The 26,803-nt window shown below is 39.1% G+C and overlaps 3 protein-coding genes across 3 annotated transcripts; 1 reads left to right on the forward strand and 2 right to left on the reverse strand.

The window, feature by feature from the left end:
- Positions 1-382: 382 nt before the first annotated feature.
- LOC140801584 (chlorophyll a-b binding protein 7, chloroplastic-like) lies at positions 383-2,576 on the reverse strand. Its single transcript, XM_073156758.1, has 5 exons — positions 2,452-2,576; positions 2,040-2,225; positions 1,890-1,927; positions 958-1,472; positions 383-576 (listed from the first exon to the last, which is right to left on the reverse strand). Exons 1-5 carry the CDS (start codon positions 2,496-2,498, stop codon positions 559-561), a joined length of 804 nt encoding a protein of 267 aa, XP_073012859.1. The 5' UTR covers positions 2,499-2,576; the 3' UTR covers positions 383-558.
- Positions 2,577-9,438: 6,862 nt separating this feature from the next.
- On the forward strand, positions 9,439-10,973 carry LOC140801600 (F-box protein At1g67340-like). The gene is made up of 3 exons (XM_073156779.1): positions 9,439-9,766; positions 9,877-10,039; positions 10,150-10,973. The coding sequence occupies exons 1-3, from the start codon at positions 9,522-9,524 to the stop codon at positions 10,828-10,830; spliced, it is 1,089 nt and encodes a 362-aa protein (XP_073012880.1). The 5' UTR covers positions 9,439-9,521; the 3' UTR covers positions 10,831-10,973.
- Positions 10,974-22,707: 11,734 nt separating this feature from the next.
- Positions 22,708-25,726, reverse strand: LOC140801667 (cytochrome P450 78A5-like). The gene is made up of 2 exons (XM_073156888.1): positions 24,660-25,726; positions 22,708-23,520 (listed from the first exon to the last, which is right to left on the reverse strand). The coding sequence occupies exons 1-2, from the start codon at positions 25,608-25,610 to the stop codon at positions 22,909-22,911; spliced, it is 1,563 nt and encodes a 520-aa protein (XP_073012989.1). The 5' UTR covers positions 25,611-25,726; the 3' UTR covers positions 22,708-22,908.
- Between the last annotated feature and the right edge of the window lie 1,077 nt (positions 25,727-26,803).

The raw sequence follows: 26,803 nt of genomic DNA on the forward strand, positions 1-26,803 counted from the left end.
GGGAAGGTCGTTAACAACATAAGCGGTGGAGATCGACACACTAGCGACGCAAGACATTGCTAAGGTAGAGAGAGAAGGGGGATAGAGGAAAATGTTGACAATGACAAGGAAAATCCTTGTGGACAAGAGAAAGAAAAATAAGCAACTAAAACCCTAGCAAAACTATTATCGGCTTCGTTTACTTTTCAAAGTTGATATTATCATATTATTTTATCATAGTATTCTTATAGTTCCTTGCAATAGCTAATGAAGAATGTGAAAATTCTTTTTTTTTTTTTTTTTGGCTTGTGAAGAGTTGCTAATAATAAGTATCAATGAATTATTAATTAATCATAGTAATTAGATAGTAGCTGTTAATTTCTCAGACTACCAATTCACAAGATTTAAAGCATCGTGGAGTATTTGTACATTTAATTAATACTTGTTACATATTACAAAATAATCTCTAGATCATACATAGAAGCATTCACAAAGGTTGAAGTCGGATTTGCAACTCATTTCCCACTAAAAGCTCCTCTCTCTCTCTCTCTCAATCAATCAATCTGAATGCTTTCTTCTTCATTTCGGTGTGAAAGCCTAAACATCAAGAATTAATAATCAAACAAACATATATCAGTACACAATTGTAGCAATAGCAACTTAGGAGAAAATAGGGGTTTTCTGCAAATAACCAAATGAGACCAAATAAGTTTTGGATTTGTCATGAAAAACATCATACTTTATTATATAGTTAGAATAATCTATAAATTTTTTTGACGAAAATGCACTTGAGAAAATTTATGTATAAGGTTGAGAAGAGTAATATATATATATATATATATATATATTTTGGTTAGGTTTGATGAATTTTCAGTTTTACCATGGTGTTTTTTGAGAAAAAAGTGCCGAAAATGCAGAGCATGAATGACGAATTTGTGAAAAGTATAGGGTGTAAAATATAATATTCCAAACACTTACAGCAAAAATGGTTGCATGGCCGGGATCGGCGAGGTGCGCAAAGAGGTTGTCAATGGGTCCAGTGCCGGTGTAGATAGCCTGAAACCAAGCCCCCATCACGGCCAACATCGCTAGCCTCCCATTCTTGATCTCCTTCGTCCTCAGCTCCCTCACCTTCTCCGGCGAGCCGCTCCCCCACCCGAGCGGGTCGAACCAGAGCCCGCCCGGGTAGCCGACGTCGGTCCCGGTGAGCTTGTTCTCAGGGAATATGGGGTCGGTGTTGACGCTGCCCGGTTTGATGATGTCGGCCCACCGCCGGCCCTCGGCCCAGCCGATGAGGATGAGCTCGATGACGAAGAGGGTGGTGGTGTCGGTGAAGTACTCCTGCTCGCCGGCGGTGCACCACGACGGGGTGTTGAGGATGCCGATCTTGGTGAGGAGCTCCGGGATGAAGATGCCGGCGGCGCCGAGCATGGCCCACCGGCAGTGGACCAGCTCCGCTTGCTGGTTCCACCGCAGGCTCTCCGGGTCGGATCCTGTGGACCATTCAATTACATCTCATTTTAATTCTCTATTTCTCTACTTTTTTATGATCCATTTAATAATTAAAACATAAAAATACTTTTATATGGAATTTGATTGATATTATTTTAGCTAAATTAAACATTTTATTCAATTTTCTATAATTTTATTTTAACAAGTATATTCAAATTGGACCGGTAAATTAATCAAATATTATATAAAAAATAATTATTTCATTCTAAAAGGATAAAAATGACACAAATAAAATTACAGGGTAAAACTCTCAATTAAAGGCATGAAAGAAATAATTCAGATCTTAAATTATAGTTATCACAAAGTAAATTCATGCAAAAATAATATGTTTTAAATGGTACTTAAGCAAACACAAATATTAGAAGGATATAAAATTAACTAAGGAGATTCGTACTTACCCAGACCCAATGGATCAAAACCGAAATCTCCAGGAAGGCTGCATTCAAAGGATTCAAACAACACCAATTCGCAGTTATATTCCAATGGAATTAAAAAGAATTAATAAAGTATGAATCTTAAAGAGTGCAGAGAGGACGAAGAGAATCTACCTGCCATCAAGCCATGGAGGAGGAGTGCTTCCTGGGAACCAGAGAGGCCTCTCCGAAGCCGCCGCCGCGGATACCGAGAAGGCTCGCCGTGCCGCCGGCGCCGCCCACTTCCCTTGTCTCAGCTTCCTTCCATTGAGGAAGGATGCCTTTGCTGTTGCAGTTACACCATTCCTGCTCTTCTGAGAGCTGAATGGCATAAAATTACCATCAGTTTAAATTATAAAGTATAAAGCAACACTCATCTAATAGCTTATATTTGATGTAGTGTTAATTCTCCACTATTTTCCAACACTTTCTTTTTGTTAAAAAGAAAATATGATCTGAGTGAGCACGATTGAAATCGATTAAAGAGGATGAAAAGGAATGGTAATATCTTTTCTTCTTCAAGAAACTGGGGGAGAGATAAACTTGCCTGGCTATGGCAGCAACAGCGGGGGAGGAGGCAGACACTGTAGCCATAGATAGTCTTCTCTCTTGTGTGGTTGTGAGGAGAGTAGGATAAGGGGAGACATATTTGAGTTTCAAAGTGGGCTTATCTTAGAGAGATAGGAAGATGCCCATCTGGCTCTCTCACGTCTTGACACGTGGCGGACAGAATCCAGTCCCTGGATCCTCCACCTCTAGATTCTGGCTGACGTGGATGTCATAGAATGTTGTGGCTAGCTAGTAATCCAATGAGGCCATGGCTGTGGCTGTGGTTGTGCTGAGAGAAAAAAAAATATCTGAGGAGGATTTGAGGAATCTATCGTTGCCTCTTCAAAGGGAAGCAATTTTTTCTTTTTTCTTTTTTCTTTTTTTAAATTACGTGATCAATTAGATTATTTTATTTTTAATTTAGATGAAAAAATATTCCTTACTTTTTTTTTCTTTTATTATCATCAGCATCCTATATGGTTAGTTATCGTTGGAACTCGTGGTGTCCATTAACTGACAGGGTATCATATAAATTAATTATGTTAATTATATTTGTATAAAGTTAACATGGTCCACTTATCTCTATCTCTATATTAGCCAACTTTGCGGAGGAATATTTTTATTTCTTTTATTTTTAACTTTTTAAGTAATAAATATTCTTTCTTTCGTCAATAATTATCAAGTTAAATTTTAATTCACATAAAAAATTAATGATAAATAAATATATGAGGTGTTATAATAAAAATAAAATGTGTGACGTAAATTAAATCTTTTTTAATATATTGAATAATGACCGTCTATAAAATGAATGTCTATATTGGGTTGGGCCAAACGCAATACAGATGAATAATTTGATTTGAGCCCAACAAGGTGGAATAGAGATAATTATCGGAGATTCGAATGGTAACCCTATATGAGAAATACCTTAACAATTTATCTTTATATGTCACGAGGTTTGAGTTTGTTTGGTTTATATCTTCATATTTTGAGCTCTTTTAGTATTTATATAGGAATTCTGCGAGTATCTATTCGGATACGAAACTTTTACGCTCTTTTTCGGATAATGAATTTGTTTTCTTTTACCAAAAACTATGCAACTAGACTAAGGAAAATTTTTGTCACACGCTAGTAGTATTTGTCTTCCTTATATTAGAATTAATGAGATTAGAGCTTATCTAAACTATCAATGGGTGATTATGGATATGAAATTCCCAACTACCAACCATTGCATATTTATCCTTACTAACTAACAACCAACTGTGATTAATTAATTCCATAATGATGTGGGTTAATTTGGTTGATTGGTGCTTCCACTCTAGCCACTACTACAAATTGTTCAAGAATTTTCTACTTAATTAAAGCCCATGGTTCAAAATCCTCATCCTTATCCTCTAATTATTTTCCACCATCAAAAGGCTTGAAAAAGAAAAGAGAATATATAAACAAAATAATTCTCTCCTACTCCCAACTTGTCACTAAACTTTTTGTTAATTACGGGTAAGATGCCTCACACCAAATATCTTTCTAATTGGCGAAATGGCATGTTAAACTAATTGATTAGCTTAATGATTAATTGATCATCTTTAATTAGTAGATGAAGCATTCAAACATTAATACCATGTATCCTGCAAAATGTCTCATAAAAGAAAAGTGATAGGTTTTATATAATAAAAATGAGCAATATATGTAATTAATCCAAATCCATAACATTACAATTTTATTTTATTGTCAAAAATATCCCTCTATTAGTTTGCTAAACTATAGGTTTACCATAGATATAAGTTAAAAATAACTACACATCAAACAAACTAGTCAGCAAAATACAGGATAATCGAACTATATAATACGTATTTATAACAATTTTCTTCAACATTAATTAATTTTTACAGGCCAAGATTAGCAATGCATAGTTATAATTTGGAATTATTATTAGTTATCTTTGGCTTGAAACTTACGAAATGAGAGTACGAGATCACGTGCATGGAAGTAGTAATAGAAGGAAGAAGAAGAAGAAGAAGAAGAAGAAGAAGGAGGAGGCAAATGCGTTAAGCAACATCCCTCCAATCTTATCCCCACTGCAAGACTCTCCACCACTTTCACTAATCCCTAGATTAACACATTAGATTAGCATCTAAACTTACTAATTAACTATCCCAATAATTATTAGTATCAAGGAATAAGGAATTAGCACTCGGTATGGTAGAATCCCAACGCACATTTAGCTTTCGTTAACTGCCACTCTCACCACCTGTCTCTTGTTAATGACAAGATTAGCCTTCAGTCTTAACTCTTAATAAAAAATTATATTGTGGTTGCTTCTTTGGATTTGTAGTTGGATAGAGATGAAAGCTAGGTTCGGCTCTACTATCTATAGGTCTTTGTAATGCTTGTCATGATTTACAGGTTCTAAGGATAAATATGTAATTTCACATAGAGAGTTGATGGATATTGATAAGAGTGAAAATGCTTTTAATATTTAGTAAATTTAATATATATTTTTATCTAATTTAATGATTAAATTATATGCCGAAACAAATATAAGCTAAATCCTTAGAATAATAAACTTCGTTTACTTATGGAACAAGAATAACCTTCTTTTAGAATAACTCTTCTTATTCTGGTATAATAACTAAACAACAAATTAGCTTCTATATTAATTCATCATTATCTCTCCTATTAATTGTATACAAATTTTAAACATAATTTAATAATAATCTAGAAATATAGTTTTATTACTACTACATCAAGACTATTCTCGTCATTTGATTTAAAATGTCGCTAATTTCTATTCATATATCACATTAAATATAATTATTGCTCCTTATACTAATATTTAATTAAATAATAGAATAACTTATACTAGTATATAAAAAATTAGTCTTATTCCACAAATGAACGCCCTAATAATTAATAAATTACTACTAGCATTTTTGTTTTTAATATATAAATGTAGTATGTATAAACCCTTGGTGGCCCCTCCTTGACACGAGAATTAGAATAGAGCTTAAAGCTAGATGAGCCTTTTCTCATTAGCTAAATTGGTGTTCTAATGGGAAAGATCAAGTGGATAATTCAACCAATAAGAACACGCACGTATCTTAAATCAAACCTTATCACCTTGTAAACGACACGTGTACATTCAGATAACCCTGCTGAGCTGGAACTCCATCTTACTTGTCACCTTGTTATTTGGCAGTAGCCTTTTCCAAAAAAACCTTATACCCAATTAAATTATTCCACATCTAATTAGCTATCCCCAAGTGGGCTACTAAAGCACAAGGAAGAGATCTATAGGTGATATAAGAATATATATATATATATAGCATTTAGGGTTTGGTGGAGATTTGAATTTGGATCTTAGGAGTTTGTTTTTACTTCTAATATCTCAGATGAAATTTGAAAATAAAAATATTTAAAATTTAAAATACTCCTAGTTTGACTTTAAAATCAAATTCTCATTTGTTTGTATTTATAGTTAACGCGACGGTTTTATAGGGATTCAATGATGATTATCAATATGATAAGAATGTAGAGTGTTTTCGATAAATTCTCTTAAAATATTTATAGATATTAATTAATAGACTTGATTAGACTTAAGCGATGTCTTAATCAAGAGATAAAGAAGGGGAACAAAATCTTAGAAAGATCTTAATCAAGATGAATGGGGGAGTACAATATAGACAATTGCTTCATGTCTTTGACTAGAATAATGATATAATTTTACATATGAGAGTGGAGGCCAACTACTCCAATTACATTTTTAATTTGATTAGTAGCTTGGTCAACCATTAGTTCATACTTGGAAATAACCTTGACCAAGATATTCTCATTCTGAGGGCTATGTATGTATGAAATATGTTATTTATGATTTTGTCACCTTGGTCATTGGTGACTTGATTATAATATTTTTCTTGGGACCTTCTTAATAGCACCACTTATACTCCTCAGTATATCTATCTTCTTTCTTTTCATTAAGAATTTAGTCCAAACCTTGTATATAACTCTCTTTTTTTCTAATCCTTTTGTAAAGGTGGCAATTCTCCTCACTCATCTCTTTTAACACTCAAACATGTTAACTTGTCCAATGCTACAAGATTGTACCTACTTCTAAAGATATACTTCCAAATTTTTCTTACCTAATAGGGTGTTTGTATCAAGAATAGCTGCAGCTAAATCTACTTATCCAATAACAATGACTCAAAAGTTCATATGTTGAGATTAGGGTAGGGAATTCCATTCCTTTCAGCATGTAATAATTAAGTACACATTTTGCCAACTATTCATAGTTGAATATGTCACAGGTGGTCATCAGTTTATGTCTCTAATTTGTTTGCAATATTAATTATTAGCAACACTTGGAGAGTGGATAATGGATGATATAAGCCTTAAGATTAGGAGAAGATTAATCTTTTTTTTATCCTTTTCTTTTGTGCTTATGAATAGTCTATTCTCATGGTCCCATGTGGCAGGTAAGGAGTGGCTGACATTCCACCTAGAGCGCCACGTCACCCATCTTATCCACATACATTTTGCACTTGATTATGTACACTTCTCTCTGTATATTTCTCAGTAACACAAAATTAGAGCATGGATAATTAAATTATAAATAAATACTAATATTAGGGTTTAACCTTAACTATACCCAAAATCTCTTTATTATAAACTATTATTTATTTCAACATATATTTTCTTTAGTTTCTCTAAGATAGTAAGAATATAAAGGTGGCATATACGTACGCAATAGTTTATTTATAGTGTCTAAAGGAAAATTATCTCTAATTTTTATTTATGCTATATTATACGTTACACTCTCGACAGTTTTTTTTTCTACACAATAATTTTCTAATAAATATTTGAAAGCTTTTGCATACTAAAGATGATTATTGATGCGTAAATAGACGATAGTTTAAAAGTTCCAATTGCAATTATCACTAGAGAGCCAAAGTCTATTGTTTTGTAATTACTCAATCTTTTCAACTACTTATAAATGATAGGGGTGTCACATTTTGACTTCAAACTAATCTTTCTCTATCTTCATGTACACATTATTAACATTGAAATTAGATTAATTAACAATTATTATTTGTACTCCTTTTTAGTTATTAGAAACAAATTAAGGTTTAACTCAAAAATATCACTAAGAAATATTTTGCAATATTTGTTCATAGAAAACTCAAACTAATAAAAGATAATATATTTAATTAACATAAGAAGCTAATCACCCATGATTAAGTCCTTATCATCAACATTAATCCAATCAAATTGCTAGTTAGGTGGCAGGTCAAACTAAGATATTTTGATCTTTGTGTGTGCTGAATATTTATCATCACATACTATCATTTATATAGAGTTATATTTGAACACGCAATTATTGTCCTAAATCACTAGTAGTAGAACAAGACAACTACTTCTATGATATGAAATTTGAAATCTAATTAATCGGCAATTTTTTTTTAAAATAAGATTTTCCTTAATTTCTTTCTCATAGAGGATGATGGTATTATCTCCTCTACTGTTTATTAAGTCATGTCAAAGGTCATTGTTATGAACATATGATTCATTTATTAGCATTAGCTAACGTAATAGAGTAGCCTAACAAAGTTTCAAGCAACTAAATGTACTTGATGTTTCCACACTAAATACCAAATCTGGTTAATTAGGTGTCATACAAGCAAATTGTTTAATTTTAAATTAAGTAGAGTTGGGTTAAATTCATTTAAAAAAAAAATTAGAGTTGATTAATTGGAGGTAAATTTAATTTCATTACAGACTTGCTTAATATTTTTATGCATGTTGGAAAGAGTAAGATTATAAAATTAATTTTTCTCATGATTTGACAACAATTAGATTACTCTAATTAGCATGATGTGATCACTTAGAGAGTTCTTTTTAAATTCCCTTACCATAACTGGAAAAAACTTCAATTGGGTTGTCATTAACATACCTCAAAAATATTATTATTACTTAAATTAGACTTAAACTTAGATTAATAAAAGATATTCTTCCCCTTATATAGGCGATTTAAAATGGCTCCAAAAAACTATAGAAATATCACCCATTGTCATAGTAAATATTTTTTTTAACACGTTAAACTAAAAAAGAAAAAAATAATTTAGTTATCGATATATATTTACAAATTTTTAATAACCATCGGTTAGAAATAAACATTTTTAAAATATCATAATCGTCGTCATATTCTACAAAATATCATTATTATCACGAAAAATATTCAAACTCTTTCAGAAATATCATTATGCTAGTTAATCTAATAATCATAATTAGAATTGAACTTAGATTAATAAAAGATAATTTTCTCCTTGTATAAATTGTTTAAAATGATTCAAAAACTACTACATTATGTGGTGGAATTCATTTTTGCTTACGCTTATAGAATTCGTCAATTGGCCTGGTTGGGAAACTGGCACAATAAATATAAGAATAGATGATAAGGATGTGGAGAAAATTCTAATGGAAAGTTTCTAATCAGACGTCAATAGAAGACTATTATGCACTTATACTAGATTCAAATTCGATTTACTTTGGTTCCTATGTAAGAGAGTGTCTCTTTTTTCACTTCCTTTTCTTAGGAGGGTATGCATAGAATATCAAACGAAATTAAAATTTGAATCTAACGGAAGAATTTGGAAGCTGAGATTGAATAGCTTTTAATAATAGCATTTATTCGAGCGCCAAAAATATAGGCACCTATTATGGCAAATCCCTCTGGAAAAATATTAATTAAAAAAGAGACCTAATCCCCAAAAGAATTTGAAGTAGGATTTACTTAATTTTATTTTTTTTATTTTTTCTTTTAGGCTCAAAGCCTGCTCCCGTTCGAAGCAACCGTAGCGACCGGTCAACTTTGTTTGACCATTCGTGACGGCGTAATTCTCAAATGGAATGAAGGGCAAAATCGTCAACTCAGATCCAACCAAGTGAACCCCTTCTCCACTCCATATATATATATAAACATCTCCCAAGCCTTATCTATCTCCTCTGTCTTCCTTGAGAAGAGGCTACTACTACTACATGAGAAGGATAGAAAGGTAGATAGATAGATAGATCACCATGAGGACGAGAACTGGGCTACGTTATCCGAACCCAGCCATGGCGTGGGATAGCAATCCGAGGAGGAGGACGAAGAAGAACAAGAGGGCAAGATGCGAGCTTGGAGAAGAGGAGGAAGTATCCGAGTCAAAGAAGGCGAGGGTCGATTTCTTCGATGCGCTTCCGGATGATCTCGTTATCTCCATCCTCTGCAAGCTGAGCTCCTCCGCCTCCTCCTCCTCCGACCTCGTCAGCATCCTGTTAACGTAATCGCTCGCCCCATTGCTCGATTTCGATCTCAAAGAGCGGTTTTTTTCATTCGATTTCGGTGTAAAAATTGGACTTATTTTTTTGGTTTTTTTGTTCTTTGGAACAGGTGTAAGAGATTTAGCGAGCTGGGCGTGAATCCCCTGGTGCTGGCGAGGGCCTCGGCGAGATCGATTGCGGTGAAGGCGAACAAGTGGTCGGAATCCGCTCATAGATTCTTGAAGCGCTGCGCCGATGCTGGGAATCTCGAAGCTTGTTACTTTCTCGGCATGGTACTGTCTTCTTCCTTGTTCTCTGCTATTTTACTTTTTCTTTTTCACTCCAAAGGTGCGATTTTTAGGGGATTATTGGGGCTAAAGGTGGGATTTTTTTGGGACTCTAGATTCGATTCTACTGCTTGGAGAACAGAGGGAGTGGTGCTTCGCTCATGGCTCGCGCGGCGATCGGGTGCCACGGGGCGGCGCTGTATTCGCTGGCGGTGATCCAGTTCAACGGCAGCGGCGGGTCGAAGGACGACAAGGACCTCCGCGCCGGCGCCGCCCTCTGCGTTCGCGCCGCCGCAGTCGGGCACGTGGACGCCCTCCGCGAGCTCGGCCACTGCCTCCAGGACGGCTACGGCGTCCGGCGCAACATCGCCGAGGGCCGCCGCCTCCTCGTCCACGCCAACGCCCGCGAGCTCGCCGCCGCCTCCCCGTCCCACGCGGCGCGGCCCCCGTGCTGCTCCCTCCTCAGCGACTTCGGGTGCCACGTGGCGGCGGAGGGGGACGCTGCGAACCGGTTCATGGTGGAGTGGTTCAAGTCGAGGTGGGGGAGCATGGGGGGCGGAGAGGGTGGCCTGAGGCTCTGCTCGCACGTGGGTTGCGGTAGGCCGGAAACGCGGCGCCATGAGTTCAGGAGGTGCTCCGTTTGCGGCGCCGTCAACTACTGCTCGCGTGCTTGCCAAGCTTTACATTGGAAGATGGTTCATAAGGAGGAGTGCTCGCCAATGGAGAGGTGGATTGATGGAGGAGGAGGGGAGATGGGCGATGGTAATGGTAATGGTAATGATAATGAGATGAATTGAGATGGGTTATGGACTCGGATGTGGAGTTAGAGATAGACATAGAGATAGATAAGATAGATAGATAGCAAATCCAAGGTTGGATTTCTGGGTTTTTTTTTTGGTGGTTCTTTTTCTCATTTGTATAGTAACAATGAGTTTGTTTATGTTGAATCTTTGATATGTTTTTCATGAACTATTTTGCAAAAATGTGGAGAAAAAATTGGGCTAAATATAAATATAGTAAACTCACGGTGTTAACCCTAAAAAATGGTGAAACTTTTTTTTAAACTGATGTTGATATTCAAATTTGGGAGCTCTATTTTTTAAGTTTTTATCATGAAATGAATAAGAACGAAAATATTTCATTTGAATGTAAATATAATTTTCAAAAGAATAAGTATGATGGTCGAAAAATGCTCATTTATACGAGTATTTTTCTATTAATATGTACAAATATATAAGTATCTTAATCAAACTATCCAAAACTTTATAATAATAAACTATATATACTACATTATCTATTTTCATATCATAGTTTTATTAATAAAGCTCACCACTAACATATATAAATACAGCATAGATTTGAGAAATTCTTCCAATTTTCTTTTTTTTAAAAGACAAATGAAGAATAATAAGTAAGTTTGCACTATAAGTTGAGCATCCAAGTAATAGTAAATTATATCCACAAAAGTGAAGTGGAAGGATAAAAGTTTTGCCACTGAGGTGGATATGGAAGGATAGAGAACTTGTGACTATTAACTCTTTCACTCCTTTTCACATTGATATATACCAATATAAATATTCAACTAGTTTGATTAAATTTTTACTCAGGAGGTGGACCAAGTTAAAAACACCTTTGCGTTGGGGTTAAGCTTGCAACCGTGGCCGGAATAAAGAGCACTACTCCTTGTTAAGTATCCATTCCTATCTTTCTCTTTCTCCAAGTTTTAAATTTATTTATTTTGTTTTTTAAATTCAAACTCTAAGCATGTGAGAGAGAGAAAGAGGAAAAGTAGTGTGAATGAGTGAAGGAGACAGAAGGTAGTGGGCAAGCGTACAAGGAATCCAACCTATTATTCCTAACATCACTTCTTTTTTCTTGTGATCTTTTGTACATTTTAAAGTTTTATATTTCACTAAGAATTTTATAATTCAAGCCCTATGTCTTAGATTTTATTCTCAGAGAACGCCCCTAAAGGATGAAAAAGATAGAAATGCCTTCCTCTACTTATAGTGGCATTTTGGTATGTTAACATTTTTCAGTTTTTTCTTTCTTTTCTCTAAAATAAGAGTGTGTAACAGGAGAAAATTTTAACATATTTTTAATAGCTTAGATGTTGTATGTATAAAAAAAAAGTTTTAAGAAATATATATGTAGAAATGAGCTATAGTTAGGGAGGTTTAAGTTAAATTAGCTCTATTCTTTTATCAATACTTTTTGTTAGTTTTGATTAACTTAGGGTAAATATATATGTATGTATGTATATTCATTTACTTACTATATGATATCTTCCACAATATATGAGTGATCACTCCATATATTTGCTTTGCTTCATAGCCTTTTTTTAAAAAAATTAATAGCCTTTTTTCTGATAGCAATATGTGGTCAAAAAGGTTGAATGGAATTGTGATTAAAAAAAATGAAAAAAAAGAGATAGAGGGATGTGGTTCTTTCACAGCTCCCCAAAGCCCAAAGGTTGTATCTCTCTCTCTCTCTTGCTTTCTTATCCTCCATTTGCACCTTGCAAGTGGAGGGCTTTTGAGCTCTCCCTTATCTTTGTTCACATTCCTGTAGATAAGGTTGGTAAAAGGTTGGATCCTAGAGCACCAGAAGAAAAAGGAAAAGAGATTTAATATAATAATTACCATATGTTATTAATTAGCGGGGTCCCTATTTAAATACAAACCCTCATAATTAGTAGGTGCTATATTGAGTTAGGCATGTTGCTCCTAATCTAGTCTTATAACTAATTAGATTAGGATTGGGGTTCCATTAATGGATTAACCTAGATTAGACTAAAATGTATTAGATTGAGTGCATAATTTTGAAGTAAATCATTAGCTTTGACACCAATTGTTTTCGTACGACCAAAATTTAATCATCAAAAAAGTGATTGCTGTAATAATAGAAAACTCGAACACTAAATATTTACATAAAAAACTCTCCAACTATATATATAAAAAAAGAATTATTGAGAAATAATAGATCCAGTATATAAGATGCAAAGGACAATAATTCTCAATAATTTCAAAACGTTCGATCATTATCCGACCCTAGTTACCTAACACAATTATACACAATATATCACAAAGATAATATTTTTTATATGCGAGTCACTAATGCCAATGTGCTCATTTTGCAGCATTTATCTACATTATTCGAGAGCCTCTTTTTCATTCATCATTCGAAAATTAGCCCCTATTTAGAGGAAATCAAATGGAACATATCTTCAGATCTTCTTTCTTCTTCGTCTTCGTTAGAAAAACAAAGAATTTAATTTGTTAAACTTTTACCATCATGCGCAAGAAACCAAAATAAATAATAAAATTAAAAAAAAATTATCATCATAATATGCTTATGGGGATAATAAATTTTGGCCCAAAAAACTTTAGAACAATGAAGCAAAAAAAAAAAAAGACTAAAATATAACATTTTCCTCCCTCTCATTTGAAGCTCATACGCTACCTGCGTTGCAGCCACAGTAACAAAGACAGACAGACAGACAGACAGACAGACAGACAGACAGACAGACAGACAGACACCTGAGACAAAGACCACCATACCATCTCCAACATTTAATGGGCGCGCGCCACGTACGCACTGCGGACGAAGAAAGATACGGCTCTGGCTAAGGAAATCCAACGAAAGATCCACGTGTCGGCGGCCCATTAACTCCTCGAATTCGTAGGGATAAGGATGTGGGACACGGTAGGACAAGATCCCGTACTTCTCTGGATCGACCAATCCTGGCCGTTGGATGTTCGTTTCTTTTCTTTTCTTTTTTTCCCTCCCCGACGTCACGTGCATGGATCCGTTGTAAACGCTTGTCTCTAAAGTAACCAACATCGCCACGTCGGCAGAGTACTACCGATCGCACGTGACGTACGTCTTATCCCACCTACCAATCCTTTTATCGCTTTAATTTTTATGCATTTTACCCTCTGTATTTCTCCTTAAAATCACTTCGCTCCAATTTTAACATAACTCGCTTCAAATTACTAACCAATTAATTATAAAAATAATTTTTATCTATTAATAAACTAAAAGGTATATAATATATTTTACATATGTGTCTAGATTAACTGACAAAAAAAAATAGAATTTAAGTATTTTCTTATTGCTCTCCCATAATAATAGGAGTGTCAACTTCTATTAATTTATTATTATTTTTATCTTATATAAAAAAATAGATAGCTAGAGAGAGAAATAAAATATGACTAATTTATCCTTACAATTTAGAAAAGTGACTGAAACTTTCTATTAATTTTACTTAGTATTATTTAATCTCAATCGTTCAATTAGGATAAAGAAATTAATAGTTTTTATTGAATCATTTGTTATGCAAATTTCTACATTTCCTTCCTCTTCTATCAGTTTATTTAATAATTATACAAGGGCTAAAATTATATTAGACGGATATTTCTAAATAAACGCTCTTAATTATAAAAGAAATTTGAAATACTATTTTCGTTAGATGGTCGTAAACAAATACTAAATAAATGAAGGTGTAAATGGACCAAATCGTTTGGAGGATTTCACTTCCTTTTCTTGAAAGTAAACTTTTATTAGAGAATTACTATATTAAACCACAATTTAATCTAATTAATTGTTTTGTTAAGATTAATGTAGTCATGATATATAGCAGTTTAGGCTTTGATTTATTTAATGCATGTAGAATGTTGAGAGAGGGAATTATAAGAAGATTTTAGATGAAAAAATTGCGAAGATAAGATTGATGGCTTGATATGACCTTTTTGTGGTCCAGTTTTATATTTAGAATGACTAACTTAATTGTCCAATCTATTTATCAAAAGTATTATATAGTTATCTTGTTTATTAAGAAACACTAGCTCTTTAACTTATAGTCGACAAACTCTAAAATGATTTACAAAAGAATTTTTTTTTTTTTAAAATATTGTAAAGTTATATTATACGAGCATTCCCAAGTTTGGTTTTAATGAGACATCATTAAGCTTTATCTCTATCCCAACAAATAAATTCTTTGAGAAAATTTATAACAATTATCTTTAAGATAAACTATCTAGATGGGTATCAATTAATACTGTGGAAACCTAGAAACGTATAAAGAGGTTAAATGCTTCAAAATTGGACACTTGTAATCCCAGTTGTATCAAATAGTAGGTTAGCTGTGATAGAATTAATGGTGACTTGTGATGTTTTGTTTGGGCTTCGTATTTAGGGATTCAATCTCATGCATCTATATCTGTTGGAAATTTAATGGCAATTATTATTGAAAGGAATAGCTCACCATGAGAATGACTGGTGATGTAGTATCAAAATCTACAATGCCCCCAAGACTAGTTATTCGATATACTCAGTTAAAATATAAAAATTAAAATATTATCGTTTTTTAATAACTTAAGTTTTATTTAGTAAGCTATATATATATATATATATATATATATATATATTTCTTTTTCTTATTCATTGTACGCATCCCATGGCAAATACACTAGTTAAATCAATACTATTAGAATTAAAATCCAAATATTTTGTAATGATCTGAGCACTATCTCATTAGCCTTTACACCTGTGACATTGATACCATGGTTTTTGGCCATGGCCTTAGGCCAAGATGATTACTTTTCTAGCGATATTACTACATTAACAGTGCCAAACTTATATGCTCGAAAGCCTCCTACAGTACTGTGAAAGCTCTCTCTCATTCATCTATCTCGACCTGTAACAAAGTTTCAGAGGCAAGGTACGTAAACGTACTTAGCTTTCTTAATCATCAAAAGATAATTAACTTAGTTTTAAGTAATTGGATCATTAGGGAATGGTTTTTTTTTTTGTGAAATATAAGTTGTATTTAGCTGGCTTAACTCCTAGGTGGGGTTAAGGCATCAAAATTTAGGCAGTTACAAAGATCGGGGGGAATGTGATCTTTCGGCCCTAACAAGACCGCCTGAGACGCAGTCTTACCCCGTTTGGCCGCCCCGTCAACCGCACGGTTGACTTCTCTATATACATGTATGAGTCGATAGTTTGGAAAAGAGCTGAGCAAGGATTTACACTCAGCAACTAGGTTTCGAAGTTTCCACGGGCAGTCGAGCTCCGCCTTCATGATCCTTGCCCCCTAGCTAGGGTCAGCCCGAGCCATAGGGCCCTGCCCTCGGCTAGTAATGCCGAGTTCCCCGGCGTGGGCTCCCAAGCTACCTGTAGGAGTGCGCCATTTGTTGACCTGAGCACGGCTCCAGCTCCCGCTTGATAGTCGTCCGGTGAGTAGGCACCATCCACGTTCACCTTGATCCAGCCGGGGGGTAGGGCCAACCATCTGCATTCTTTCCTTGGCCTAGTAGGCTTGATCATTGGCTGGGTTGGTTTGGCATAGTCCCGAGCGAGTTGCACCGCTTTGCGTACCACCATTCTCGCATGGTCGTTTTCTCCTAGGAAGACCCGACCATTCTGTTGTTTCCACACCATCCAAAGGGTTGCCGCGATGAGGGCCTTGCATGCAATGTCCTTTGCGCCGTCGCTATCCCATTCCTGGCAGAGCCAGTTCGGTCCTACATGGCACCCTTCATTGGATGTCCAGCCCTGTTCACCTGCTAGCAGGGCCCACACCTCTAGCACATATCTACATGAGAAGAATAGGTGGTCGATGGTTTCCAGATGGATGCAACACAAGGCGCAAGTCTCGTCAGGCCCGATTCGGAGCACATGCAGATAGGCCTGGGTGGGCAATCTGCCCCAGCAGAGCTTCCATGTAAACATGCGAACTCGCGGCGCCAACGGGAGCTGCCATAGCACTTGCCAACCTTGCCATCTAGGCTAGCATCAGAGCTGAAGGTAGGTATAGATGGCCTTTGCTCGTGGCTCTCCTTCCCGATGAGGCCACCAAATCCATCTATCCGGCTTTGTGGTCGGTATATTTAAGGCCATGGTGATTTTGAAGGCGAGGTCCAACCCTGCATCGGTCACTAGTCTAGCACTTGGCCAGCCTTTCCCCGGGGTCAGGTCGCTCACCATCAGCTTCTCGTCCAACAGACAAGGATGCATGCAGCGCGGTTGCCGAGACCACGGTATCGATGAGACCCATGGGTCTACTGCAGCCCACGTTGATCGGTAGTTGCCCACCAGCTTGCGGTAGCTTTCTCGTATGGTTATGGCAGTCACGGTTAGGGCTCGTGATACCCAAGAGGCCTTGGGTGGCATGTATGGATCCCATGGGTTTAGCACACCATATTTTGTCTTTAGGATGCGAACCCATGGCTTATCTGCCTGATTCAGCACTTGGAAGAGCAGCTTCCCGACGAGTGCCGTACGTGCCAACTTGAGCTTCCTTATGCCCAGGCCACCTTCTTCCTTAGGGCTCGTAGCTATATCCCAGCCGATGAGATGCATATCACGTCTGCAGCCGTTGTCCCATAGGAAAGCTCGGGCTTTCTTGGTAATGGCTTCCAGGACTGAATTCGGCAGCCATGTGCTACCCATCCAATACGTGGGTATCGCCAGCATAGTGGCGTTGATGATCGTGAGCCTGCCAACCATCGATAGGACTCCTCTTTTCCAGCCCGCTAGCTTCTTCGCAACACGGTCGACTAAGTGGTTGTGTTCCCTCACCTTGATGCGTTGGCCTGAGATTTGGACACCTAGGTAGTTGAAAGGCATGCAGGCTGGTCTTAATCCAAGTGAGTTGTAGATTGCTTCCTTCTCTTCTGGTTTGATCCACTGCGGCAGGAAAAGCTCTAATTTTTTGAGGTTGACCTTCTGGTTTGTTAACCGAGAGTACTCCTCCAGGCAGTCGAGGACCGTCGACGCGGTGGGGGCGTAGCTTGGGCCTGTGACCGTAGATCATCCGCATATAGCATATGGGTTAGCTGGACGTCACCAGCTCTAAACTCGAAAAGCTAGCCGATTGCTGTCTCCTTGTTGAGTAGACTCGTCAGATTTTGGGAAACCAATATGAAGAGGTATGTCGATAGTGGGTCGCCTTGCCAAAGGCCTCGGTGTGGCAGTAGCCACTCTGTCTGCGTTCCGTTGATCTAAGAAACGAACCTCAGTGAGGTAACACACGCCATGATCCAGTTGCACCACCGCTCGGGGAATCCCATTCTAGACAGCGTATGTTGTATCGCAGCCCAGCTGATGCGGTCGAAGGCTTTCTCCATGTCGAGCTTGAGCATCAGCAACGGCGGCTCACTTCTGTTGTTACGCATCGAGTGTATGATTTCCTGGGCCGCAAGAGTGTTGTCTGAAATGCTTCTACCGGCAATGAATGCCGCTTGCTCCGACCTGATGAGCCAAGGTAGGAGGGCTTTCATGCGTTCTACTAAGATTTTAGAGATGATCTTGTAGCTAACATTGCAAAGCGAGATTGGATGGAAGTCCTTTACCATTGTAGGGCTATCCTTTTTCGGTATTAAGGTTACTAGGTTTATGCCCCAGTGGTGGGGCATGGAGGCATGGCGGAAGAAGTGACTTATGGCTTCGCAAAGGCCGCTGCCCATGGCATCCCAAAATTTGATGTATACTTCCGCCTGTAGACCGTCTGGACTTGGTGCTTTGCCCCGAGGGAGGTTCCACAATGCTTTTTTGATTTTTGCCACTGTGACAGTGCTGATGAGCTTCTGTGCTTCTTCTGGCGATATCCTATGCAGGGGTGGCCATATGGGGTGTTGTGTTTCGTTATTGCTAATCGGGCCCTAGAGCTTGCTGTAGAAGGCGTGGAAGGTCCCCTCCACTTCTTCTTTGATTTGGACCCACCTTTCATCGTCCTGGAAGATGCTGGAGATCCAATTGTGGTGTATGCAGATCGTCGCCGTGATGTGGAAGAATTTGGAGTTTCGATCGCTTTCTTGCACCCATTTGAGTCTCGATCTCTGCAGCCATTTTATATTGATCTGCCTACTGAGGGCAGACTTGTGGTTATAGAGGCTGTGGAGCCTGCCGAGCCCTTCTTCGGGGAGATTACGGCTGCAATCCAGTCGCTCGGACTCGTCTAACTCCTGGCAGATGTCTGCTAGTTTGGCTTCAAGGTCACCCACTACGACCCGGCTCCAACGCTTCATCTTTGCTTGAAGTTGGCAGATCTTGTGTGTGAAGTCGTGCATGGGGTTGCCTCGGTTTCCTCCAGCCCACACTTCCCTCGCTATTTGCTCACTCTCCTTGTATTCGAGCCAGAGCAATTCATAGCGGAAGGGTCGCGCTTTTGGAGAGTTTGTCCTCGGGGTCGACAGTAGCAGTGGGGCATGGTCGGAGGCTGAGCGGTCGAGATGTCTGACTTTGGCCATGGGGTGCAGGCCTAGCCATTTGGTGTTTGCCAGCACCCGGTCCAGCCTCACCCAGATGCGCCGACTCCCTGCCTCGTTATTGCACCAGGTGTAGGGCAGCCCGTCGAAGTCGAGGTCGCATAAACCAGCTGCTTCGATGAAGTCCCCAAAAGCTTTCCCTTCGGCTCGAGCTCGATCGTTCCGCAGCACTTCTTCTCATTAGTGATGAGGTAGGCATTGAAGTCACCTACCACCACCTAAGGGATGTCTATGAAGGCGAGCTGGAGGAGCTCTTCTGATAGGTATTGTTGTTCTCTTAGGTTGTTGCTTGCATAAACCACCGACATGAGCGTGGTGTTGCCTGTTTGGGATGTGAAAACTAGATGGGCAGCATAGTATGAGGTTGCTAGGACATCTACCCACCCCAGTTTGGTCTTCCACATTATGATGATCCCGCCAGAGCTTTCGGACCGCAGCACGGAGAACCAAGACCAGCATCTCCCCATCGCTTTAGCCACCGTTGCGGCCTTGGCCTAGTCCACATGGGTTTCGAGTAGTACCAGGATTTCCATTCTGTGCTCCCGGTTGAGGTCACGACATCTATCCAAAACTTCTTTTTTCATGGCGCCCCTACAGTTCCATATCAAGTCTTTATTCATAAGTAAACTAATGAAGGTGTGGAGGGGTCCTAGTGCAACCTGCCTCTCTTAGAGGTAGGTGCTCTTTCCATGACTTCTGCAGGCTCAACAGCGTTGCCGTCCGTCTCCATGGACACAGCTTCTGTATGCGTGGCTGTGGACGGGACCACCAGGGCCAGTTGCATGTTGGTCTCATCCTCGTCCATGCTGCATTCACCATCATGTTGCTGGGCTGGTAGGAGTGCTTGTCGGATAGTCAGCACCAATCCGTCATGGCTCGCCTGAGAGCTGAGATCCTTGGAGGGTTCCGGCTTGGTCCTAAAGCTCGCCATTCCATCTTGGTAAATCTCTAGCGGGTAAGTGGACGTAGACTTCGGCATAGGCGCCAGTCTCCTAATGGTTTTGACGTACGCGGAGCCGGCGGGCCCCTGCATGGCTTGAGCCAAGGCAAATGTCAATCACATTTATGGTAGCCACTCGATTGGCTTGGGTAGTCACCTCGTCTGCATGTGAGTTTGCTGCTTCTTCCCCTTTGCTGTCGCTTCCTATTAATTTGTCATTCCACGTGTCGAGTGTAGATTCCTCCGCGGCGGTTGCTTCTGTGCTTGGTGCAATATCACCCTCATTCTTGGCTTTGAATGCTTCCTTGGGCGCCACTCTTTGTGAGCTTCCATGGTGTGAGGTGTTGTTCTCCCCTACCTTGGCTTTACCTCTGTCCTCTCCTTGGTGTACCGCTCCTTCTTTGGAGTGCGAGCTGCTCTGCTCGTGGGTTAGCGGCACAGCAGTTCTCTTTCCGTTAGGTACTTTCCTCCTGACCTCTTGGTGGTGTTTTGGGTAGGTTGACGGAGCATGCTGGCTAGGTGGCCAACCGTACTGCCTTTTGCCATCGCTATGATCTCCCCTAGGTCTTGGTTGGCTGTGCTGTTTGGGTGCAGGCAGAGCGGGATGCGCCGCCTCCTCCTCAGCTTTTGGTGGCCCTGCCCGCGACCTCCTGTTGGCCTTCCTTTGGACCGTTAGCCATGGACCATATACCGAGCTAGCTTTTTGTCGCTTCTGTTTCTTAGGACTGTTATCTTCATCCTTCTTGACCTCTTCATTGGATGCTTGATCCTGACCTTTCCCCTTGGATGCCTTCTCTTCCTTGCTAGGCTCCTTGCATAGCTCTCCTTTGTGACCTATTCTTCCACATTGGTAACAGATGGCTGGGATGCTCTCGTAGATGATCGTCTGTTCCAGCTCGTCCTCTTTTGGGCCAAGTCATACGGCTATTTTTAGCGGTTGTGAGAGGTCGATTTCTATGCATACACGAGCGAAATGGCTTCTGGTGTGATCCATAGTTGTCTCATCCACTCCAAGGGGTTTTCCAAAATAAGCTACAACTTGGATAAGGGCTTCCAACTGCCAGTATTCCTTAGAGAGGTTATGGAATTGGACCCAGATTGGAGCAGTGGCAAACGCTGCTAAGGACGATTTGAAATTGTTCTGCCATGGAATCAGTTTCAAGACTTTCCCGGTGATCGTCCATGGGCCGTTTCTCAGCACATAGTCCATGTCTTCGTCCTTGTCGAACCGAAATGCATAGAATTCATTATCCATGTCAGAGACGGAGAATCCTGATATGCCTTGCCATAGTCTCGCTAGAATACTTTTGAGTCCTTTCTAGAGGGAGTCCTCTACCCAGGAACTTCCCAAAAAGGGTTCGCTTCCACTTTTCCCCGCACCTTGCCAGCACCTCTAGGTCGACAATGACACAGTCAGTCATTTGTTGCTTGAGTTTGGCAAGTATTTCAGCCGAAATCCTCCCTTCAGTGTCCTTTGGCCGCCTGTTGCTGGCCGCTACAGAAGCCCAGGACCTAGGGTGCCTTTGCTCTTTTCCTGGGGGCAGTTGTTCTTTCTTTTCTTTGGCTGGTTTGGACGTCGTTGCTCTTCTGAGGTGGACATCTTCTCCCCCAGTTGGGGCTAGGGGCTTCTTCCCATCTCCTTCTGCTTCGTCGGAGCTCATTTCTCTATCATTACGGAATGGTGAAGGGAAGGATGCATGTTGCTTAACGCATTTGGGTTGGTTGTTTCCTGCATGGGGGTATGTGAGAGTATTTTTCCTTTTCGTTTTTCTTTTGAAGAAGGGTTGGGGACCCATGCATGCACCTTTACGTGCATGGGAAGAAGGTTGGCCAGGACCTACCCATGACTCATGATACCAAAGCTTGCATAAAGTTTTATCATCATAAGTAGTGCAAGTGTGTAGAGTAGAATGATTATTTTGGATAAAGATGTCTTCTCTTCTGACTTTGGTGCCAAGCATGATTTTTTTTTAAACTTTATCTGAATAAGTATTCGGATTCGGATTTCTATGAGTGTTTTCGATGTGAATCTAGGTCAGGATAGAAAATTCTAAATAAGATTTTATCTTTTTCGGATACAAAATCGGATCAGGACGAATAACATTCGAACTGTTATCTCTGTTTCTTATCCACTTGCAAGTAAGGCCCAATTATAAATAATTAGTAACTATGGGCGTGATGTGGGCCAATATGGAAGCCCAATGCAGGAGACAAGATTAAGAAACTTGGGTTTTAGTTCATAATAATTCTTCCTTTCAAACACAAAGTAATCTTGGGAATCTTTCCAAGAAAATGGAACATCCACAGAGTTTTATGAGATCATGTTGAGTTTTAACCAAAAAGTTAATTTGGGTCTTCTAAGGATCAATTTGTATTAGATTTCGTTTGAAAACTAAAAGGGCTCTTTGCCTCTTTGGTTTGATTATTTTCTGAGCCTAATTTAAGGCTAGTAGTAAATATCATTTCTTTCATAATTCCATTAGAAGCTATTTTTCATACGATAATCTCAAATAGAAAGGTTAATACAAGAATGTACATATTTAATTTTTCTTCTCATATACAACACTTATAGTAGCCTAGCCATTTCAATACAATAATTGAACAAGATGAGAAAATTACATCAAACATTCAGATCTACGTCCATTGTCTTCTGCAACCATGCTTTACTTCAATACTAGCTCTCTCTCTCTCCTAGCCACTTTGCAAACCAATGGCTTCTTCATCTCCATTGAAAGGCACAAGCACTCCGATAAGTTCACAGGCCGGGCCGGGGCCCAATTGTATTCTTGGATCAGCCTTGCAAGCCAAAGGTGGGTTGTGGCCAAGCCCAAAACCCTCCCAGGGCACGCCCTCCGGCCCGAGCCGAACGGTGCGAGCCGTAGGTCGGAGCCAAGGATGCTCACATTGTCGACGAGGAATCTGTCGGGCTGAAAGGCCCACGGGTCCTTCCAAATGGATCCATCATGGGCTATGGCCCACATATTCACCATCGCCGTCGTCCCCGCAGGGACAAAGTATTTACCGATGTAGGTGTCTCGAACAGCAAGCCGAGCCCAGGAGAGGAGCGGGCCGGGCGGGTGCATCCGTAGGACTTCCTTGACGACGGCCTGGAGGTATCGAAGGTTCGGTATGTCGGAATCGAGAACAGGTCGGGCGCCGACGAAGGTGTCCAGTTCTTGCTGGGCCTTAGCTTGGATGTCTGGGTGGAGGGCCATTCTGGCCATGATCCATTCCAAGAGTATGGCAACTACATCTGCTCCCCGGATTATCATTTCCTGGCCAAGGGAAGAATATAGATATTAAATAAAAATAATCATTTGAATCAAATCTTGGTATATAGGAAACGATTGGATTAATCCTCTGGTTAGAGTTTCAAACAGCAGGTTGGATATGAATCAATCTGAACCTCATTTTGTTACCTTTTAGATTTTAGAAGGCATCAATTAGTGTGATCGTAACACTTTTACTCAAAATAATCTCTGCAATAATGAGAATATAATTTTCGTGCATTTTGCCAGACTTAGCTTGACAATAAAACTTAGAGAAATTTCTCTTTCAACCCATCTATATTTTGTTATTTCCGACCCTATCTCAAAGAAATGTTCTTTACTTAATATTGTTCACACTGTTTTCATATACTAATTTGGAAGAAGAAGAAAAAAAAAACAGGGTCGACTTACTCCCAGTTTGGATGGAGAAAATTTTTCTCCTGTTTAAATATAAATTTTAGCTGAGAAGAAAGTGTAAAGAAAAGTAGAGAAAGAAAAAGAAAAACTAAATTAAAATATCTTTGATCCTCTTAACATTTTCCTTTTGGCACTTAAAGATCCCAACAAGATTAGGATATGCACCCTATATATATATATATATATATATATATATATATATATATATATATATATATGAAAGTGTCTTTCACTGTTATAAGTTTGTAACCACATCACTTTCTACATTATAAATTAAAAAATGGGTCCTTCCTGATGATAATTAATTAGGTGCCACATGTGCATCCCTAGTGATAGCAATAAGGGTCAACTAATAACAGATCATGCATAAGATAGCTACTTTGCAAGAATAGACATCTCCTAAATATATATAATCTCTTTCTAGCAACAGTAGATGGAGCATCTCTGTCTAGGTGACTCAGAAACATGAACACTAGCCATTTCAATCTTCTTCTTCTTCTTCTCCTACTACTACTACTACTACTACTACTACTACTACTACACTACAAGAAGTTGTAATCCATCTGTGTTCTTGTCCTCTCCTCATTAGTCCTCTTCAGAATCTTAGTACTCATTAGAATAGTTAGCATAAGAATATTCCATATGAAACAACTATAGAGAGAGAGAGAGAGAGAGAGAGAGAGAGAGAGAGAGGGAGAGGGAAGGAGAGGGAAGGAGAGATGGCTTACCCAAAGCACTGCTATGATGTCTGAATCACATAAGCTCTCTTCCTTTGGTAAGCTAAGCATCAAGCTGAGGAAGTCATCTTGCATGGTGTGGTCTCCTACTCTTCTCCTCTCTTGTATTATTTTACCAACAAGAGCCTTAACCCTAGAAGCTAAGTTCTTGCACCTCCTTTCAATTCCATACAAGTCTAAAAGACCACCTAATGGAAAGTAATCCTCCAGGTTAAACTTCCCTATTAGTTCATAACCTTCTTTAACCATCTCAACTAAGTCTTGCTTGTCCACTTCTTCCAATGAATTCCCAAACACACTCCCCACAACACTCTCCAAAGAGCCCTTTTGTAGCACTCCCCTTAATACCACCCTCCCTTCCTTTTCCATCTCTATTTGAACCCTACTTACCATGTCATCAGCCACTTGGCGCCGAAGGCCCTCGAGGGCGGCAACCCTACGTGGAGAGAACATGTTCACTGCAGCGGTGCGGCGGAGGCGGCGCCAGTATTCACCGGAGGGGGCGAAGCCCATGGCCCGATCGAACATGAGCCCACGTGCCGAGACCTTAATGGGCCGGTCGCAGAATGCCGGTCCACAAAGGATCTCTCGGGCCGTGTCGGGGTGGCTACTGACGATCACCGGGGTGGGCCCGAGGCTTACAGCCATGAGACGGGTGGCCCGGTGGGCCCTCGAGAGTTCTGCTAGCTTGCGATGTGCATGGGGGCCCATTATGGGGAGGCAGCCCAATAGGGGCCACCCTATTGGGCCAGGGGGTGTTGGGCTTCTTTTACCTGAGAACTTGTGCCATGCAAAGCCACCAGGTACAAGCCAAGTAGTCAAGAAGAGTGGAAGTAGGAGAGAGAAAGCAAAGAGGAGAAAAGGAGTGAGAGATGAAGCATGACTACTAGTTGCAAAACATAAGAGGAGTGAGAAGATAGTGGCCATCAATTGGGTCTTCATATTGGAGAAGAAGAGGGGAGAGAGAAAGAGAGAGATGTACAAAGTTTCTAGTTTAGTAGGAAGTTGCACAAGATTGCATACTAATGGCTTAGGATTCACTCATATTTATAGAGGGAAAGGCAGCATAAATGGTTGCCTTTGAAGCCAAAAGTAGAAACTCTTATTATTAAGGCGGCGGATCCTTTACAATCTAAGGTTTTGTGAACTACCTACAACCTATGCACATGGCGTGGCATGACCTAATTTGGCTCTTGGGTTGTTATATATCTGATAAGATATTTGTAAACTCCAGTATCAAACCACCCCATGCGAGTTGGATATATTTACAACTTTAAGATAGCAAATGGAATTGTGCCACATATTCACTATTAATTTCAAATAGAGAATTTTAATAGGACCAAGCCTTTTTTTTTAGGATGTAGGTAGTACTCTCACATATAATAGGCATCATCCTCTATAATTTACTCATAATAGATTATTCTGCTATCTTCTTGGAGAGGATGAAGAAGACTACCAGTCCTTTTTTTTATATAATAATTATTGAGTTTATATTTTATAATTAGATTGGATAACTGAATCAATGAGCTTACAGAAGCTTTTATTAATTCTCCCCAACCCAATGAATTCCTCGTTCCAAAATTTAATGATGAGCATTTAATTTACTATGCATGTTAATAGTCTCATGAAGAGTACATTCTTCAATTCATTAATGATGATTTTTCTTTTAATAACAATCCCTAGGCTAATTATAAGTTGTTAGTCCTCTCCAAGATAGGCAAATCTATGATCACTGTCAAAAAGCAATAGAATCTCGCCACTGAGTTAAGTGAAATAGATTTAATCTCACTGTCCATATATATATATATAGCAATGTAGGACACTATAAGCCAGTAAGAGGGGAGTGTGACATCAGAGGCTTAAAAAAAAAATATGGCAATAAAAAATATATATAAAAAATATTGATACTAAGATATCATTATCTAATACTAAGAGAGTGACGTATATAATTTGCGAGTAGTATTCGTAATAGAATTCGTAACAAGAGTTGTTGAGGTTTGACATTGACAAGGATTACATGGATGGATGGATAGATAGATACGGAGATTGGAACGGACACGTGTAAGCGTTCAAGCAGCCGTTAAGAAGACTTTTCTCTACGTGCCACGTCTCGCCACGTGTAGTGAGGCACGTGA

The sequence above is a fragment of the Typha latifolia genome, chromosome 15, assembly GCF_019914945.1.
Source record: "Typha latifolia isolate L0001 chromosome 15, TyphaL0001v2, whole genome shotgun sequence".
NCBI lineage: Eukaryota > Viridiplantae > Streptophyta > Magnoliopsida > Poales > Typhaceae > Typha > Typha latifolia.

Bases quoted from the DNA above. Each gene is read 5' to 3' on its own strand.
- LOC140801600 (XM_073156779.1), top strand. From the start codon at position 9,522: ATGAGGACGAGAACTGGGCTACGTTATCCGAACCCAGCCATGGCGTGG. The intron at 9,767-9,876 runs GTAATCGCTCGC...TCTTTGGAACAG, and splicing joins CTCGTCAGCATCCTGTTAAC to GTGTAAGAGATTTAGCGAGC. The intron at 10,040-10,149 runs GTACTGTCTTCT...TTGGGACTCTAG, and splicing joins CTTGTTACTTTCTCGGCATG to ATTCGATTCTACTGCTTGGA.
- LOC140801584 (XM_073156758.1), bottom strand. From the start codon at position 2,498: ATGGCTACAGTGTCTGCCTCCTCCCCCGCTGTTGCTGCCATAGCCAG. The intron at 2,226-2,451 runs GCAAGTTTATCT...TATGCCATTCAG, and splicing joins GCTGTTGCTGCCATAGCCAG to CTCTCAGAAGAGCAGGAATG. The intron at 1,928-2,039 runs GTAGATTCTCTT...CTTTGAATGCAG, and splicing joins CCTCCATGGCTTGATGGCAG to CCTTCCTGGAGATTTCGGTT.
- LOC140801667 (XM_073156888.1), bottom strand. From the start codon at position 25,610: ATGAAGACCCAATTGATGGCCACTATCTTCTCACTCCTCTTATGTTTT. The intron at 23,521-24,659 runs GTAAGCCATCTC...TCCCTTGGCCAG, and splicing joins ACATCATAGCAGTGCTTTGG to GAAATGATAATCCGGGGAGC.